Raw genomic sequence first — 20,085 nt, forward strand, 5'->3', positions numbered from 1 at the left:
GATTTTTATTGGGTTTTAATGCACCAACAGCATTGTTTGACTTTTGTCAAATTTTGTGTATTTTATTTGGCCATGAAAATATGTTCATGTTTTAGGAAATTTTATTCTGAAATTTTTGATATATAATATGCCTATATGAAATGTTTTTTTTGTATTTTTTTCCTTGTTGTTTTTTTTTAAAGCCTGTCGCCAGGCCAGGCCAGGCCAGGCGCACTGGCTAGCCCAGCCCAGCGCTAGCGCTAGGGCTAGCACACGCACGCACGCTCGCTCGGGAGCAGCCCCAGGAGGCGCCGCCACCCCTCTCTCTCGTGCGTCTCGCTCTCCCTCCCTCTGGCATATGGGCCCGCTCTCTCTTCTTCCCCACATCTCTACTTTTAACGGTGCAGTTGATGAATAGTCCGCACGGTTTATTTTCGTCATCCTCCCATCTCCGTTTTATTTTCGTCGTCCTTCCACCCTCTAAGCGAAAAAAACATGTCTTGGACTGGCAACGTGCGAACGAGCGAGCGAGCGGGCGAAGCCTCCAGGTGCCCTCGAGCGACACCACACCAGATCCCCTCGTCGTTGCCCTCGCCCGCGCAGCCGCCGCCGATCCCCTCCCCCATCTTCCTCCCTCAAACGCTAACCCGTCTCCACACCACGACCGCCACCGCCCGTCGTGGCCGCCCCCGCCACCTCCCGCCGCGGCCGCCGCCTCAGCTCCAGCCGTGGCCATCGCGCCCAGATCCAGCCGCGGCCGCCGCCCCCACGTCCCACCGCGGCCGCTGCCCTGCGCGCCAACGACCCCTTCCCCCGCTGCTGCGCCACAGGTCCACTTCGCCATGAGCTCCAGCGCCGACCATCCCGCCGCTTCTCGTGATCCCCTCTTCCGTCAGCTCCACTTCACCGGAACCGTAAGTCCATATGAGTATGCGTAACCGACCACCACCATCCTCCCCGCTCCCTCCCCTCCCCCAACCCGATATAGATGCCTAACCCGCAGGAACGGGCAGGCGGCCGGCGGGCGACGCGAGGCGCGGTGGCGGCGCGAGGAAGACGGGCAGATCCGGGCACGGTGTCGATCGATCTGGCGGCTGGTGTGGCGGCTTGTTCCAGTGCCAGCGGCGTCCTGCTCATCCAGAGAAGGAGAGAGAAGGGCCTGAGGGAGAGAGGAAACAGAGGAAGAAAGAAGAAGGAGAAGGGACGCACGCAGGGTGAGAGAGGCAGTTGCCGGCGATGACGGCTCCGGTGACTGGCCGACGGGCTTGCTAGGCAAGGCTAAGGAGTACGCTAGCCTGAGATTCGATAGAGGTGTGTTTGATTTTTATATTTGGGTTGAACAGCCAGTTTGCTGTGTTTGACATGTCGTGCCTGAGATTTTGTTCTGGAACATGCTGCTTTAGTTGGTAAAATCATTCTTGGGTAGATTTATCCGATGTACTGAAGTATCATCCTATGGAGTGCATGAATTGAATGAATTTTTGAATTTTGAGCAGTATGATGTCATGGTATTTGATTAGGTTCTTCTGCGAATCCGCACCAAAACCATCCTTGTAATTTGTTGTTCCCTCTCTCTTATCTGTGGTGCATCTAGCTTTGGCCCAGTCCTAAAAAGATTGATCTCATTGTTGTGAATTTTGCACCACAGGGAAGAAGTTGTGGTGGCGGAGAATTATACAGCCATTGTCTCTCACGACTGCCGGCCCCTGCTCGCGACGTCTCTACTGGAGCCGCCTCTGCCTACTCTGGTGTGTTGCAGCTCCTTACTCTAGCCACATGCCGCTTGCTTTCCTGCTAGCCTCTGCCTCCTCTGGTCTCGAAGTTGATGAGACCCTGATGCAAAGCGTCCATGCAAAGCTCCCACAATCATCCGCTCCATCTCAGCGTAAGAATCATGCTCGCACGTTACCTGTCAACTATATTAGTTCATTGCGTATGTGTGTAGCCATGCTTTAGTTTTAGTAATTGTTTGATATTACAGTTTGGTTACCCTTTTCTGCTTTGTTAGAAAAAACATGTCCAGCTACAGAAAAGGAGTTTGTATCCAGCTTGACCTCCATAGCAGGAAGATTTTAGTAATCATTCTATCAATGTTCTATTAATGGACAGAGGAGGAGAGCAATGGAAATAACACCCCGTCGCGGTCCTGGTGCTTCTCTCCGTGGGCTCGCTTGCTCACCTCGGCGTTTGCGGCTTCTACAGGTACGTACTAGACGACTACCATTGTTTTTGTTTTCTATTGACAGTTTGATCGCTCCATCAATCCTTCTAGAGGGTCTTGACAGGAAGGACTGAGCAGCCACTGTGCTGGAGTAGACTGTGTGACAGGTTTTTACCTCTCTCTCCTACCCGTGATTGGTTTCTTTGGTGAAGAAAGCATCACCATCTTTCAATACATACTAGATGCTTGTATGTCTACATGGTACAAGAATGAAGATTAACCATTAAATATCTTGATTCAGAGTGAGACAAGGGTGAAACAGAATAACCTCATTTTGTGGTGAGTTCTCCTAAAGATTTTAATGAGCAGACATCGGTTGATGATAGAGGCTTTGTTAAGCTTGTTTTGATCCAAATCCAATAATAAAATTTGATCAATTCCTCTATAATCTACGGAAGTTGCATATATTTGTCAGGAATAATCAGCTTGATTGATAATTTATATTTTTCATTTTGCAGTTTGTATCTGGTGAAACTTTATAGGCCAGTTAACATACATATAGAAATAGTGTCATTTTCCTTTTAAAAAAAGATTAGCGTTGCATGTTGATAGTAGCATTGGCCAATAATTTCACACCGAAAAGAATCTAAGATGAGACAGAAGCAGATGGACTGCAAGCTATAACTGAGTAGTGCACAACGACAGATAAACTAACGAATACAAACTCTTATTTATTTTGTAAGTGTTGCAACACATGGGCTTGTAATTCATGGTTCGTACAACGGCCGTAGCAACACATGGTCATATTTTTATCAAAAACTGTGGCTGCAAAACCAGGGTTCAAAATGAACATCCATTCCATTGAATCGTGGGTACAACATGAGGCATCTGTCTCTGATGTGTTGTTACTTTGGTAGATAATATGTACTGTGCGTGCGTGCATGTGTTGATAAGTAGCAGATTTGCTTGGCCGCCTGTGACACTCATGTCAAATCCTTGACATTTCTGGGGTTATACAAGCATCATGTTTTCTAAGGTTTTGTTTTCCCGGCATCCATCTCTTCCATGGCAAGCAGCACAAGTTTATTTGTTTGTAAATTAAGCAGTCTGGTAGATTTGGAAAGGAGGAACAGGGTACTGAACTTCTATATATATCTGCATAAGGTACATCCCAGTTAAGCAGATTTGTTTTTATGTTCTGAACAGGGTACTGAACTTGGTAATTTTACCTTTCTGTTATGAATTGCAGATTTGCAAGAATATTATGTTATGTAAGAACATGGCGGTGCAATCACCCGAGGTGAAGAAGCTCCGTCACCTACCTCTACCTCCTCCACTAGGCTGACAAGCACAACTGCTGACAACTGATAAGTATGCTAATCCACCCTCATCTGCATCGCCTCCTCCCAGCCCGTGGTTTATTACTTGGAGCATGTTGTTCTTTTATCATATACACAAATCTGTCCATGCTTAAATGTGGTCATTAGATTGTGGAACAGGAGAAACAATATAGTGTTATTTAGCAGATGCGAACCTGTCCATGCTTGATTTGGACCAAGAATTACTGGTGTTGCCTATTTGGTATGTAAACATATTTTTTTGGATGTCACAGAAAATTACCATGCTACTACATAGGTTTGAATCAAACAAATTAAATTTGGAATAGGATCCCTGAAAGTAATAAAGCGCTTCTTGAATGCATGGAAACAAAAGTTAGATATCTCAGAGGTACTATGTCATATATTCTGAAAGTGGCGCACATGGATATGTATATTCTTGTTTAGCTTTATGTTCTATTTCTGTTGTACATTCTATTTCTGTTGTACATGCTCCAAAAGTAAATGTGTTATTCTGAAAGGAGATGAAGTGAATTGTCTTCTACTGCAACCAATGGACATTTCATTCTACACATATGTCCTGATATTGTAGTGCCACTTGATTTCCTTCAAAATTTCAGTACCAATTGAGCAATATTGGGCTTTCCTTTTTCCTATATTAAGTAGTGATCATGGAGTCAAAGCTCATGGAGATGGTCTGTTACTGATTGTTGCACCTATAGAGCTCAGTAATATAACATTTGCTAGTTCATCTAACTTATTTGATCTATATGTTGTTTTTTACCTGCAACACGAAGAGAAACACAAGCTCGATTAGTTCATAAATTTTAAAATTGTACATTTTGTATAACTAGTTTGCTGCCCGTGCGTTGCCACGGAAAAATAAAGCCCCTTTGACTCATATAGGATATGATTATTTTAGAAATATAGTAAAATTATAGGAAATAAGATGTCATGTATCTCAAATACTATAGGAAAAGACATCATTTGGGAATGGCTAAGAGTCAATCGACAGGAATTTTGATTTGGGCTAGTCAATTTGGCCTCGATCAGTTACAAGCGTTAGATAAAAAACGAACGGCCCAAATTATGTCTTCTTCCTCCAAACGTTTTACAGATCACATCGCTGCAGCGTCCGTCTTCTTCTTCTTCCTCCCGCCGCCTACTACCACCAGCCAGGCCGCCTGCTGCCGCCGCCCATGGCTTGCGGCGCTCTCATGGCCGCCTCGCCACATCGTCCTCCCCTCAACCTCCCACACCGCCGGTCTTGCCGCCTTCCCCAACCATCCCTTAGCCCCGGGCCTCACCGGTTTTTTCTCCGGCGAACTTGCACCACAGCCCCCACCCCCACCCTAAGATAGATCATGGGGAAGCTTCTCCGGCTAGCCCCCCGCTACGGCTGTTTCTTCCTTCCCTCCGGTGCCTCCTTCCTTCTAGCAAAAATCCACTGACCATTCAGGCGACTGATGTTTAGCTATTGTGATGTTTCTTTTCATCAAGTCTTAAGTAATATATTTTTGTCTCTTGAAATGTGAAGGATAGAAACCAATCCGAATAGGCCCTCATTTTCCTAGTTTGCTTCACACTCTTATGCAAAAGAAATGATACCCAATTCAACTTCAACTCAAATATACCACACATAATAAGGCATGCTTTTTTCCCGTCTATACATGGTTTTGCTTTCTACTTGGCTCCACCCCACATTGGAAATCTTCACCTCCCTCTCCCTCTCCCTCTCTTTCTCGTCGTTGCCTGGCCCTGCTCTACTTCACCAAAAAAATAGAGAACACAAATATTGTTTTTGTTGTAGCCACACATAGACGCCAGGGAGTGTTTTCGGCAGCGTGCATGCATGACCTTATTATCTTGCTATTCATCTTAATAGACAAGTCAATCACATTCACATGAGACGTGAGGAGCTTTTTTCATACATCATGATCAAGAATATTGTTTATTTCTATCAATCTTCAATAAAACATGGACATAGCAAAAAGAGAGGATACATGCATTTGTTTCCTTAACTTAGGATGATGATTAAAATATCAAGGATAATCGTGTCTACCAATCCACTATCTAATTCTAATCCTAGACACATATATATCATTGCATCTTCTGAAAATCATCCCAATCTTTTGTACAACACAATGTTCAAGGCACACTGCAATAGCACATACATAACTGATAATTTATCAAATTTAGAAGAAAAAAAGACTTCCATTACCTGGGTGTCACTTTCGTTTTCATGATCTAAGGCATAACCATTGGAAGCAAATCCTGCAGTTCTATGTTCCCAAGCAGAAGAGCATTTGTGAAGCACACCTTCACACGCATGACAATATCAATCACCCCCCTCGAGTTTAGACCTGTCACATATGCACAGACCAAAATAAATAAAGACTTCCGCAGAGACACATAACATTATCCAATAGCTAATACTTCTGAAAGTGAGCAACTTTTTTGAGAACTGGAATTTGCGGAAATTTGCTCTCTTGATGGCCTAATCAAGACGTACAATATGGTTGCTTGTGATTTGTATATTTCCAGCCGCTGGCAAAAACCTAGGAGTTGGATAAAGGTTCCATAAGTTTCAGTTGTATCTTTTTTCTTTAGCGGGAAAACATTCAGGCATACCCACCATTCACATGCATACATTTTTTATTTTTTTAGAACAAACAGCATGTAAGTCAATCAGGAAAACTATCTCTGTAAATTATGCACAAACCAGCTGCCGTAAAGAGTTTTAAAAATCTAATGCAACATAGATCTGTGTATACTATCCTAAACTAATGGTTAGTATAAGCAGAGGCAAAGCTTTTGCCCTTTTTCACACGAACCATGAATGCATTTTCTACCACATCTGACGTTGCTACATCACATAATCGAAAAAATCTTGAAAGTGTCATATTCTACAAGTCTACCTGCCAGAAGTGAACTCAAACTGGATGGTTAAAAAAAATGGCCACTAATAACTTACACATCACATGGAAATTAATCAACTCACTTTTTGAGATTTACTTGACATATCGTGATGGAGACCTTGGAATATTATGTGCAGATTTTGAGGTTATGTTCCATGCACAAGAGATGGGATAGATAACACAACTAAGCAAACAAGTAACGAACTATTCTAAGTGTCCAGTTTAAGAAGATTATCTCCTGCTCATATAAACCATTCGACTAACAAAATCGAGTCATGTGTGAAATTTATTCCGCCAAGCACAAATATTTTATGATGAATTAGACACCAAATATTTACTTATTTGATTAGGGGGCTACCTCTAGAAATAGCAGCACATGAGTATAGAGTATATGACTACATATGCCAATTCTGAAGAAATTGAGCTGTTGTGTATGACCAACGTTGCATGTGTTCGCCACGACTCGGTGGTCACCACGCCGGAAATGACCCTCACCTTGACATCTATCTGCAGGCAATCAACATGGTGGGTAGTGGTTAGTGGCAACAACTGAACTGACGGTCAGATCGCAGCAGCTAGCAGAATGGTCAGTTACCTTGGTGGAACCATACAGGTCATGGAGCCAAAAACATATGAAGCAAGATAGATAAAATTCAGACTGGCGACCAATCCATCTTCAGTTCCTGGCTTTACGACTAAAATCAGCACATCGGTCTGTGAGCTGTTCAACCTAGCTAGCCCGGTGAACCTGAATGACAATAAAGTTACCTCAATACTTTGATCCAGATTGAAGAAGGCTGTACAGACCCTCTCTACAGAAACATGTGCTATTGAAGAATAATATGTCATTGACGATCATGTATTCCTAATTTCCTATACACTTCCGATGCCCGTTGCAACTTCTCATACATAAGGAACATATGGTGCTCAGTGCTATAGGAAGGAAATATTGGTGCAGATGGCATGAATACAGCATCATACAAACAGCTAAGTATGAAAACCACCTTGTTGATCATGGCGCCGCCGAAGACCTGGAGCTGCCGCTTGAGAACACCCTGCTCATCTCCCGTCCTACGAAGAAGCAGAGGTCAGGGAGGCGCAGTACAGCACCGAGGGCAGCCATCGGTGATGGGAGGACCCTGGAGCCTGGTGTACTGAAAGCAGTAGCGTCGGCGTCCTCGTCGTTGGCGGCGGCGTCGTCCAGGAAATTGCCACATCTTCTAGGTCGATCCCTCAATCGGCGATGCGATGCGGCGTTCACTTGAGTGGAATGGGGGCGTGCACTTCTCCGCCTACAGCTCGCCGTGGAAGCCTTGGGCTGCTGGTAGCGCCAGAAATATGGTGCCCGGAGAGGCTGTGCCGCACCGGGGCGGCAGCGTGAGTGAGGCATTGAGCCCGTGCGCCGCTGGGGCACCGCCGCACCAGGACGCCGACCGGCAAGAGAGAAGGGGAAGAAGTCGACCTCCCATGGAGAATAGGGAGGCAGCCAGGCAGGGATGGGCGCGGACGGCGAGGACAAGGGAGCTCGCCGTCAACCAGGAAGACGGCGATGGCGGCCAACCATACTTTGTCCAGCAAGAAAGCCGCGGGTGACGACGGGTAGTCAAGACGGCGGCGGGTCGTAGGACGTGCGGGGAGTCGTGGACTCGTGGGTGGAGGTTGACTGCGTGCGTGGATGGTGGTTTCCGATTTGTACTCGCTTTTTTTTTGGTTTTTTGTGCGTGAAATTTTCAATCGTGCGGGAGCGAGGGGTGAGACGAAGGGGGAGGAAACTGGTTGAACCATCACGACGTTCGATTCTCCTTTAATAGTAGAGATTTATGCTGGTTCCAGTCACAACATGCCAGCATCTAATCCTTGCAGCAACACCAGGACAAGACTTTGGATATTTTCCTATACATTTGACATTAAAGTTATACTAACTTGCATCCATCGATCACTAGCTATTACATGCAGTATGTAATTATGCGATGTCAATGGAACATCCAAAACGTTTAAATACGACCTCTTATTCTACACAATTGTTTATGCTTTTACAAATGACAAAGCAGATATAGATTTTAAGATAGTCTATAATTATAATAAAACAAAGGATTGTTTTCTTGAAAGAAAAACGAGGGATTGTTAATATGTTTAAATATGAGGATTTTCAGTACTGTAGGTCCTTACCTCTTCTTTTCCAAAGTAGAGAGACAAAAAAATCTGACCCCACTAATCGGTACATGCAGCAGTGAGGAACCAAGCAAAAGGGGAGCTTGGCTGCCAATGGGGTGATGGAAAGATTGTAGGGGGTGCTTGCCACATATCTTCAATTTGAGAATATTGATTTCCCTTCTACAATATCAATTAGTAAGCATTTTCCAAACTGTACGGAAAACATGTTCTGGAGTTAATCTACTTTGCTTACTATTCATGCGAGATGGCAGAATACTTTGCTTATTATTCTCTTCAATTATTTCTAGATTACAACGATGCCAATGTTCAGGAGTTAATCTACTGCAAAAAAAATGACACACCATTGTCAAGTTGGAAGGAATTCTGCCTGCTGTATCTATTTGTTTTTCTGCTTCTGGCATATCCACCGACTCTGTTAACACCAAACAAAGTAACAAACTTGACAAAACTGAAACTCATCTCCCAGATTTCTCTATGCACCGCCATAGATTCCGATTTGTCCATTGTCTTTATAACTTACATTTTGTATGTATCTGAAAGCTAATTCAGCATGACCCACGAGTGTTGATTTGTATGTTAGTGTGATACATCTCACTGAAAATATTGACCGAAAAAAGGAAAATATATATTAGGTGTGTGTTATAAGAATCAGTAGTCCATGCTGCCATGCAACCAATATGTAGTCAGACTTTAAAACCATTGTCATGCAAAAATTACCATAACTTTTTGAGTACTTCGGTTATCCAGGTTTTTATATAGAGGTTCCCTTTGTTGTAGGATGTCTCCATCTATGGTCGAAATTATTTTATTTCAAAGAAATCCAGTAAAAGTGCTCTTTTCTACACTCCAGAATTCTTTCTGACTGCTCCCCAAACTCAACCTCGGTCATCATTTCCTTCTAATAATATTAATTAATGTCACCACTCATATAGTGTTTCAAAATATTGCTTCTTACCCGAATTTAAGAATGTATTAGAAAACAACACCAACTCACGATGTATTAGAAGTGCTCTTTTCTACACTCCAGAATTCTTTCTGACTGCTCCCTCAACTAAACCTCGGTCATCATTTCCTTCTAATAATATTAAATAATGTCTCCATTCATATAGTGTTTCAAAATATTGCTTCTTATCCGAATATAAGAATGTATTAGAAGCATTTATCAGCTGTACATATCTTAATACTTGACCTTCAGTGAGGACTCGTTTCTTAGGAGAAATAGTTGGAGAGCAACAATTGATTGGTAAGTCTTGCTTGCTATTAGTTGCATAATTAATATTGAAATTCGTTTGTTTGCTTCAAGGTTACAAAGCCAGCAATGAATGAGACTATCATTATTAGGATTGAAGGATGGTTCAATGTTGTTGATAGCAGTAAGAAACACTTGCAAATGTATGTCTCATCTATTTAAATGTGTGCTCTAAAAATAAATGTACACAACTGTCACAATATTGTTTAGTACAATATTTGAATTAGAAGTAGTAGTTTTATGTTTTTGTTTAGTTTTATAGTATCTCAGTTATGAAATAAATCCAAGCCTTCCTCCAAATAGGTTTTTTTGCCTTGATTTTTATAATTCAAATAATTTTTGTATTTTATAATATTCAAACAAAATGGTTTGTAGAGTCAATGTTCTCTGACTTAGGTAGCTTTAATTTAATGCACTAACGAAGCGTTTTACCTGAGACGAGTGCTGGGAGAGGCTGATTAGGATTGCAACAAGGGGGAGACGTCGATGCTGTCGCTGGCGACCGTTACCGCGACCATAGCTGTGGGAGTGAGGCGCCGGCGACCATGGCATCGACCGTGTTGGCCCATGGTGTTTCAAATTTTCCATGCTCCGTTCCAGGTAGCTGCCATTCCGATTGATCCCCTCCAGGTGAGTGAGCAGCTTACACTCAACCGATGCAGGCATCCAAAGGCTCGACTGGGTGGCTAGGAACTCAGCTGGGCTCACTTCCATTTGCATTCTTTTCTGCAACATCGGATACTCCGGAAAGTTCATGCATGTTTGTTTTCTGATATGGTTTTTCTCATAATGCAGGGCACAAAGATAGGTCTCCTTTTAGTTACCATAGATTTTAGTTTTTTTCTGCTTACTGTCTTCTCCACTTTCTTGTCAGATTAAGCAACTAACAAATGAATCTGTGCACATTTATACCATTTTTGCACTCATTTATGGGTCCATCTATGTTGAGTATGTGTGTTCTGCTATTCTGCAACTTAAATCAATAGGTAGTGAGAAGATGCGATAGTTTGAACCTCCTCCACTTCTTCTGTACAAGATTGGTCATTTTCCAAAGGGATGGAAGTAGCTGTTTAGAGGATCCACTCACATGAGGTACACCTCATAATTTTAATGTGAACTTAAATATTTTGTATAGCTATCCAAAATCTGTGGATGAACTGGGTCTTGTGTTGCTTAAAGAGTTTGAGCTTGGACTAATGTTAGTATTCTTTGTCACATTGAACCCGGTATATCAAATGGTTATATGGTAGATTACAGAACAACATCAACACAGGCAACATTGATTAGGTTGGTGTGCATAAGATGGTCCTCAGTGAGGAAGTCCATAACAGCCTGCTAATCCTAGGCATCAAGGCCGATCGAATCCGATCACGACAATCTCATTGTGTGTTAGCTAAGGCAAGAGTTCCGCACTTGCTCCACTTCCACCATTGCCACTATTTGCCGCCGGCGCTTGATGCAGCGGAGTGTGTAAAAGGAGAATGTGAATAAGGAAGTGTGCACGGGAGTAGTCCGTACCTTTTTATCACAGCGAGGGAGTTAACCCACACTAGCTCCACAATCTGCTGACCAGCGGTTGCCTGGTTCGAGCCGATCAACAATTTCCATTGAGAGCAAGGTGGTGCAGGGCACCTCGTGGATGACCCTGTGTATGCTTCATAACCAAAACATAGTCTTCTTTTGGTTATCTGATTTTCTTTCATATTTGTCCCAATAAAATTTGGCCCTGTGGTAACTCACAGGCACATACCTCGACTATAATTATTTCAAAAAAAGAGACAAAATATCGCATAATATATAAATCATTTCATATATCATGGCAGCAAAACCAAATTGTGGTGGTCGCCCTCAGCTACGACATTGTGCGTTTCTTAGAACTGGGAATCGTCTGATTCAGTGTGGAGGAGAGGAGGGGCGAACGACGCCATGCAGGGAAGGAGAGAGTAGTGAGAGGAAGTTGCGATCTGAATGATGTGGTGCAAGGGGGCAGGCGCAGTGAGATACCGTGGAGGGGAGACATGACAGCGATGATGATGTGGCGAGGAGAGCCTGATGGGGTAATGAGGTATGAGTGTGAGCGTTGTGCCAATGACAGTCATCCTACTTTTTTAAGATGAGAAGAAAAGGAGTGGTTGTTGCTTTTTGTGAGGGAAAATTGATTGCTTGCCGTTAGAGAAATGTCACATACTTTTTTATATAGTGAAAAATATCACATACCCTAGGAAGTCATTTCTGGAGAATAATTACCCACAAGTGATTTATAGGTGAGTCTACAAGCATGATGCCTCACTTTGAGTAAAAACGGTCACATGCTCGAAGAAAGCATCTTACCAATGAATATATACTCTCTCTGTTCATAAATATAAGTCTTGTAAGAGATTTTAATATAGACTACATACGGAGCAAAAATGAGTGAATCTACGCTTTAAAATACTTCTTTATTCATCCGTATGTAGTAGTTAATATTCAAATATCTAAAAAGACTTACATTGGAATGGAGGAAGTATTATATATGGGCTTATCTTAGTTTTATTTTATTTTAGTATGTGTTTATATACTCACTTTTGGAGAATAGAGATAACAACTGATGGTTTCCAATGATGGTTTGAAAAATGTCCATTGACAAAGCTTTATGATAGATGGACTGAAAACTTGAGTGTTACCCAATTGAAAGAGATGCATACAAATAATTATTCTTTTTTATATATTGTTGCACATGATAATACAAAAGGTGTCTCCCCTTCTTATTTTTATATATGTCTATTTTTTGCAGGGTATGAAAGAGATAAAGATGTATTATGTTGATGTTCAAAAGGAATCCGTTCGACAAGAATGTTGACGCGATGTTGTTGGAAGGGACCAAAAATCATTGAGTTATATATAATAATACATGTATATGTACAATCAGAACAAAAATTAAAAGGCCTGTGGCAACGCACGGGCATTGTACTAGTACGTACAAGACGAGAGAACATACACGTACACGTACATGCTGCCGCCGTGTCCGATCCTCTTGGAAACCCTATCCCGAGTCTTCCCCTTCCCCAAGCAAGTTGTCCTATAAGTACCCCTGCCCCTCCTCTCTCGATCCCCTTCAAAAGCCCTCGCTAAAACCCACCGTAGCGCCTGCAGTCGTCAAACCGATCTCGCTTCGGTTGCCGCCGTTCACCGTCGTTTCCATCGTCGGTGAGCCTCCTCGAGACCCCTCCCTCTGTTCTTGGGTTCCCCTCACCATTGCGCCCCTCAGGTTTGACCGGAGCCACCGCCTCAAGCTCGCAACACCGCCGGAGTTCATCCAGAGCACGGAAGTTTATGCCGATGCCCGCTCGACTCCGAGTCTCCTTGCCTCACTATCCGCAGAAAATCGGACCCCTCGGAGTTCTGCATCCACTGGACATCGCCGTCTCCGCCGCCGGTCACCGGAGCCACCATCCCGCCGGCGCCCTGCTTCTCTGCCACCGCCGTTTCCTCTCTGTAAGTCACATACGTGTTAGCTCCTTCATTTTTTTATTATTCAAAGTGTTAAGTGCTAGATCGGTTTTAGTAGATCGGTTCTTTAGATCAATTGGTTTGGTTTAGTACACGGTTTATTAGGTTTAGATCGAACCGGCTTGCCGGTTTTCTGTTTTAAACATACGTGCACGTTTCTGTAAAGTTCCGGCCGAGCGACGGTTAGTTACAGATCGCTCAGCTCCTAGCCCAGTAGACTTGCCCGTTCTGTTTTTTTTTTATTTTCGTTTCTATAAAAAACAGAAAAGTTTCAACCTTAGATATTCTATAACTTTTATGTTTTAGATCCAAATTGAGTGATTCTTTCTGCCTTGTGTCACAAATTTGTTGAAGTTTCTGCTTGTGTACTTAGTTTTCAAATTTGAGTAGTTCAAATTTGAGTTTGATGAAATTTGTTCAAATCACTATTTTGGCCGTATCTTGAGTTTTATAAAATATTTTTGATTGATTCTTTTTGCTACTGTTTTGTTATTGTTTGGTTTATCCAGTAGCATATAGTTATTTATTTTAGTTTATTTTAAATTAGATTTTTAGGCAAAACAATACTATTTCAGTTCTAGTTTCGTTTTAGCTTTTTCTTTATATTTTTAATTGTTTTTAAATTATTTCTTTTTGTCACTTTTGACAATTTTACTTTTCTTTCTGCTAAGTCAACAAAATAAAATTTTATTTTATTATTTTACAAATTTATTTTATTTAGTTTTGTATGAAAACTTGTAAAGGTCATAGTTAGAGTTTCATAAAAGCTTCTAATTTGTTTCTATTTTTGCAAATAAAATTTAATGAAAAATACTTTACGTTAACTTAGTTGTTTTACTTTTTTATTTTCTATTAATTTATTAATTCAGTGTTTTAATTGTTGTTAAGTTTTTACTTAGGACAAAACTATTTTGTGTTATGTCTTAGAGTTTTCTTTAGTAGTTTTGTTGTGTAGTTTTCCTTTGTTTTATTTGGTGTCCCTTGTTCTTTTGCATTTCATTTGTTGGTTTAATTATGAGTGTTAGAATTGCTTCCTAGTGTGTTTGCTTATATAAATGCTATGCTTGACTAAATAGATTTTCAACGGAGTGACGAATAGTTCTACCAACTCATTATTCTGAGAGCGTTATAATCTTCATCAAGTATTACCAGGCAAGTTCACTTTGACCATACTTTCATACCTATGTTTTTATTGCATTTAATGGCATCTTTGCAACAACCCTCCAGTAGTGATATTGAATTCTTGTAGTTGAGTAGTATGCATGAGGTAGGAACCCATCACCCTGTTACCAAGCCCGGGAGTTATTTATTTTAATGCTACGCTATAGTAGACGGGGTTTGGTATGAGTGCATGAGAGTGGTGTGAAGGAGGACTCTATGTCAATGACGACAACTCCATGATGGCATCTGCAAGGACTGCACCTTCAAGGCCTCAAGACTTCAAGACTCGAGACAAGAATTCAATACACACTACTGGGTGAAGCACGGTTGATGGGTACCCTGGAGCAACCAGTGGATGGCTGGGATGCATGGAGAAGCGCCATGACATCTTGCGGAAAGCTTCACCCAGACTCAAAGAGACGGAAGAATACTTCATGCCCGAAAGCTTACCTGTGCAACCGCAAGTCATTATGGGCTCTGGCTTGGTTGACCTTAGTTGTGACTCTTGCTAGGATGGTGCTAGCAGATGTAGAACTACGGTAGGATTGGATGAGCACCGGACAATGGTCAGGGGAACTCTTCGGAAGACCATGTTTTGGTTGTCTTGTTCTCAAACACCTGAAGTGCAAGAACGTAAAGAGAGGGATCAAATCTTGCGGGTAAAGTGTACAAACCTCTGCAGAGAATTAAACCTAATCGATTAGCCGTGTCCCCGGTTACGGACAATTTGTGCATCTGGACCTGGATCTATCTTGGAACTCTCAATAATGGACTGATAACTTAATTGTGGGCAACTTATGAGGAGTTGGGCTATGAGACATCGGTTGGCGGAACCATGTCATGATAGAAAACTCTTTAGTACAGACTCCGGTTTTATCCTTTGATGTAGGGAAAATAAAACCAGCTTTTACGCAAACAAAACTCAGACCCAGAGCCATAAAGCCATATTGCATATAGTATAGTTTTATCATCTGTTTTCTCATGTTGTGATCTTGCCGGTACATTTAATGGACTGACCTACACGGCTGCAACGTATCATGTTGCATATATTTTTCTTCCGACGAGTAAGAGTATGGTACAGGGTTACGGTCTACACTCGACCTGTCGATGGCGTTGATGGGACTCCACACCCGATTACTTGTTTCCGCTGAGACTTATGAGGTATATATAAGTTCTACGTTATTTATACATGTGATTGCACTTTGATATATATATTGATGTACTGTGTGTGCCAGCATACTGATCTAGGGATGGCACGGATACACAGAGGCTTGACCGTCTGAGGTCGGGTCGCTACACATGACTAACCACTCATTTAATCTAAACTTAGTTTTAAATGTTGTTTTCCATTCATCCCCCAATTTCATACGAATTTGATGGTATCCATTATGCAAATCAACTTCGGAGAATATTGTAGAGCCACTCAATTCATCAAGCATATCATCTAGCCTAGGAATAGGATGACGATAACGAATAGTAATATTATTAATGCCTCTACAATCAACACACATACGCGATGTACCATCCTTTTTCGGCACTAGAATAATAGGAACAACACAAGGACTAAGGGATTCGCGTATATAACCTTTGTCGAGAAGCTCCTGTACTTGACGCATAATCTCCTTCGTCTCCTCTCGATTGGTACAATATGGCACACGGTTTGGCAATGAAGCACCGGGAATTAAGTCAATTTGATGCTCAATCCCTCGAATATGCGGTAATCCTGGTGGCACGTCTTGTGGAAAGACGTCAGCGAACTCCTGCAAAATGTTAGTGACAGCAGGAGGCAAAGAGGAAGGCACGTCCTCGAATGAACATAATGCATCGTTGCACACAAAAGCATAGCAAACAGATTTGCTGAAATCTAGCTCATCAATATCAGATTTGGTGGCAAATAAACATGCACTTTTCAATTTAATTTCAGAAGCAGCACTAGATGGTTTATTATTAGGCCTCATTTGTTGCTAAAATTCTTTTGCCACAATCTGATTTTCACTCTTATTCTTCTCCTGTTTTGCTTTATTAGCTCTATTAATATCATCTTTCAAAATGGAATCAGGAGTCATTGGAAGCAAAGTAATATTTTTATCCTTATGTACAAGAGTATACTGATTGTTTCTACCATGGTGTATAGAACTTTTATCAAATTGCCATGGTCGACCAAGTAATAAGGAACGTGCTTGCATAGGTACCACATCACAATCAACATAATGAGCATTTGATGTAGTAAGGATGTGGATGTGGTCTTGTGGTGAGAGATAGCTTCTCCACCATCTCCATGCTAGCCAAGTTGTTGCAGCTCCCTCTATCTATGATGACGCGCAAAGAACGTTCCTTCACAACTCCATTTGTATGGAACAAATTATGCCTCTGATTTTGCTCAACTTGTGTAACCTGCACACTCAAAACACGTTGAGAAACTAAATATTCATACCTGTCAGCATCTTCAGGAGCCATGCATTGTGTCTCATGATCAGAATCATCTCCATCGTGTTCTTCACTTGTAATAAGAGCCAAAGTCTCCTCATCATGGTCACTAGTGCACTCATATCCACCATCCTCAGCAGCAATCATCACACGCTGAGATTTGCATTCTTGCGCATAATGTCCTCTTCCCTTACAACGACGACAAATAATATCACTTGTGTGCCCTGTTGATGCCACGGAAGAACAAGAGCTCTGTGTAGGCCCGGCAGGTGCGTTCTTGGCAGGTAGTGGTGGTTGTGCCTGCTTTCTTGTATCACGGCTGGAGGTGGCACCTGATGGAGGTGTTGGTGCAGTGGAATTAGAAGATAGACGCGGTGTCCATGATGAAGGTCGACCTGCAGAAAAGTTAGTTCGCGTCAATGCTTGTCGATCCTGCACTTCACGTTCAGCTTTACAAGCAAGATGGAATAAACGAGTGATATTAGTATACTCCTTATACTCTAGAATGATCTGAATCTCTCTATTTAAACCACCCATAAAATGTGCAAGCATAGCTTCATTCTCCTCAACAATACCACATCTAATCATGCCAGTTTGTAATTCCTGATAATATTATTCTATAGAATTTTTCCCTTGTCTCAAATGCTGTAGTTTTTGAACTAATCCATGTTGATAATATGGTAGAACCCAACGAGTACGCATAGCAGTTTTCAAACCAGATCAAGTAGCTAGAATAGGATATAATCTACAATGTTCAGACCACCATACACATGCAAAACTAGTGAAAGCACAAACAGCAGCAGCAACCCGTCTCTCTTCAGGACATTGTAAACATGTAAAACGTTGTCCAGTTTCTAACTCCCATGTAAGATATATATCAGGAACATATCTACCCTCAAATGGTGGAATATTCAATTTCAGTTTGGGAATATGGTCATTATCTCGTACCTGAGGTGGTGGTGCAGGCCTACCGTTGCGAATATATACCTGAGGTTGACTTGCTGGCGTGGTGCTGGTGGCTGCACGTAGTTCTGATTTTGATCAACCTCATCCTCATAATCGCCCGCATAATCGTCATCCTCCTCGGCACCAGCAGCCGTAGTAGCAGGAGCCAAAGAAGCATCAACAGTAGGTGCAGCGGTACCAGAATTTTGACTAGTCTCAATTGGAACGCGTTGTGCTCGTCCCACTAGATTTGGAAGGCGACATTAGAGATGTTGTTGTTGTTGTTGTAGAGGTGCGGCAGATGCAGTCGGTGGTGGTTGGGGAAGACGCTTGAGCAATTCATTAAACTTGTTATCCAGCATTGTCTCGAACGACTTCACCATGGCATCTATCTTCTCCATGGCCTCTTCAAATCTGTTTAGCACATCTCCCACCTGTCCACTCATCATTTGCTGAAATTTATCATGCAACTCCTTGTTCGTCATGTTCTCCCAGTCAATCTCGTCTACTTGTGATCCTGCCATGGTTAGTAGCAATAGAAACACACAAAAATATGATCCTACAGACTACTAGAAAATGGTGGTGGTGAGGTGTAACAAATCCGACAAGCGAATCTCAAATTCAACAGTTCTTACCCATCGGCATGTGGTGATCGGCAATCGTTGTAGTCAAAACTCTCAATGCTTGGATAAAGCGATTACCAGGGAGATCCAAATGCACGACGTAGATGTATGTGGAGCTGGGAAGGCTTATAATATGGTAGCAAAAAGGGTCAGCAATAATCAATTCAGAGATGCAAAGTTGAATAAACGCTCAACGACGGTACTGTGCTGGTCCTAGGCTAGACCGTGCTAGAGACGCGAGCCTAGAACACTAACAAAATCACGGCGCTGCATGTAAAAAAGGGAGGAGCACGCTCTGGTTTTTTTGGTCCTTTTTTCGCTTTTTTTGCACTTTTTTTCCTCTTTTTTTTGCTCCGCAACAATTTTTTTTAGAGAAAGTCTACAAATGGTCTAAAAACTGCCTAGCCAGAATAATCCAGACTTAGTTTTTTTTGAAACTGGAACTATTTTTTCTACTACAGGTAGCACGAAAGTTCGGGAGTCCTACTCTGTCATGAATCGGAGTATGGCGTGATCTTGAAATCCAAAACAGAGTAACGAAATACTGAACTCGGACTAGGACTGCTGGCGGAGATGAATCTGGTGGAACTCAGACTGGTGGCGGAGATGAATCTGGTGGAACTCGGACTGGTGGCGGATATATGTTGTAGGTGGTCTCGGATTGGCTTGATGGTGGCGGATATGTGGCGTGTTATATGGACTCGGATTGGCGGTGAATATGTGATGGTGGTATATGGCAACGACGATGAAGTTGTGCGGTGGTGGTATATGGCTGATGAGGACATCAATACCATTGTTACACCCACAGCCCCTACTGCTATACATACTGGACCAATTACTAGAGCTCGCGCACGCCAACTAAATTACCAGGTAATTTTGTTTCTTGGTAATGATTCTAATGTTCATGAGAATATGATGCTGCCTAAATTGGATACATTTGTTTTGCTTACAAATGAAGGGCCTAGCATGGAGAAGGATGAACATTGGAGCAAGAACAAGCATGGAGATGATGGCATGCGCAAGGGGAACAAGAACAGAGTTACAAGTGATGATTTCAGGGCTTTGAAGCCACCACAACGAGTGCAGAAGCCTTGGACGAAATATACAAGATGCCACTTCATAAATTTCGTCCAGAGGCTATTCAAGGTGCTCCGTCACCTTTTTATTGGGTCAGGCCCATGTAATTTCGAAATACATAAGTATAGGCTATTTTTAGAGTCCGTATGTGTGGGGAAACAAGAGATAGGGTTGGTTTCGGACCCCTCCACCAAGGGCCACGAAATTCCCCTCCTATTCCTCCATATATACAGCCCTTAGGGCACCATTTAGACTTTGGATTTTGTTTAGATTAAAAGTTCGCCATAGCTGCAATTTCGCATACTTCGTTTGTGTTCAACGACCAGACAAAGGCGTCACAGAACCCCAGCTTCATTAATAAAGATTTCCTCTGTTATTCGCAGTATCCAGGTTACAATCTTAGTTTCTTTCTTGTTCTTCGTTTGCTTGCAGGAAATAGACCTTCGTGGTCAGGTTGATCGTGCTCCGGCGTGGTCATAATCTCTCGAAGTTGGTTTAGCGATTGCTAAGGTGCGACGTCCTCGCACGTCCGTAGTCGGATCGT

At 42.4% G+C, this 20,085-nt stretch overlaps 2 protein-coding genes across 3 annotated transcripts; both read left to right on the top strand.

Annotated features, from left to right (window-relative positions):
• Positions 1 to 288: 288 nt before the first annotated feature.
• LOC123044891 (atherin) lies at positions 289 to 1,465 on the top strand. Of its 2 annotated transcripts, none has more exons than XM_044467769.1 (2): positions 289 to 893; positions 983 to 1,465. In XM_044467769.1, exons 1-2 carry the CDS (start codon positions 390 to 392, stop codon positions 1,217 to 1,219), a joined length of 741 nt encoding a protein of 246 aa, XP_044323704.1. In that variant the 5' UTR covers positions 289 to 389; the 3' UTR covers positions 1,220 to 1,465. The 2 variants fall into 2 exon arrangements, with proteins under 2 accessions (XP_044323704.1, XP_044323705.1); XM_044467770.1 differs by having other exon boundaries at positions 332 to 893; positions 993 to 1,465.
• Positions 1,148 to 10,745, top strand: LOC123044892 (uncharacterized). Its single transcript, XM_044467772.1, has 7 exons — positions 1,148 to 1,290; positions 1,628 to 1,864; positions 2,089 to 2,181; positions 2,265 to 2,307; positions 3,217 to 3,304; positions 3,390 to 3,511; positions 8,624 to 10,745. The coding sequence occupies exons 2-6, from the start codon at positions 1,756 to 1,758 to the stop codon at positions 3,483 to 3,485; spliced, it is 429 nt and encodes a 142-aa protein (XP_044323707.1). The 5' UTR covers positions 1,148 to 1,290; positions 1,628 to 1,755; the 3' UTR covers positions 3,486 to 3,511; positions 8,624 to 10,745.
• Positions 10,746 to 20,085: the final 9,340 nt, after the last annotated feature.

The sequence above is a fragment of the Triticum aestivum genome, chromosome 2B, assembly GCF_018294505.1.
Source record: "Triticum aestivum cultivar Chinese Spring chromosome 2B, IWGSC CS RefSeq v2.1, whole genome shotgun sequence".
Taxonomy (NCBI): Eukaryota; Viridiplantae; Streptophyta; class Magnoliopsida; order Poales; family Poaceae; genus Triticum; species Triticum aestivum.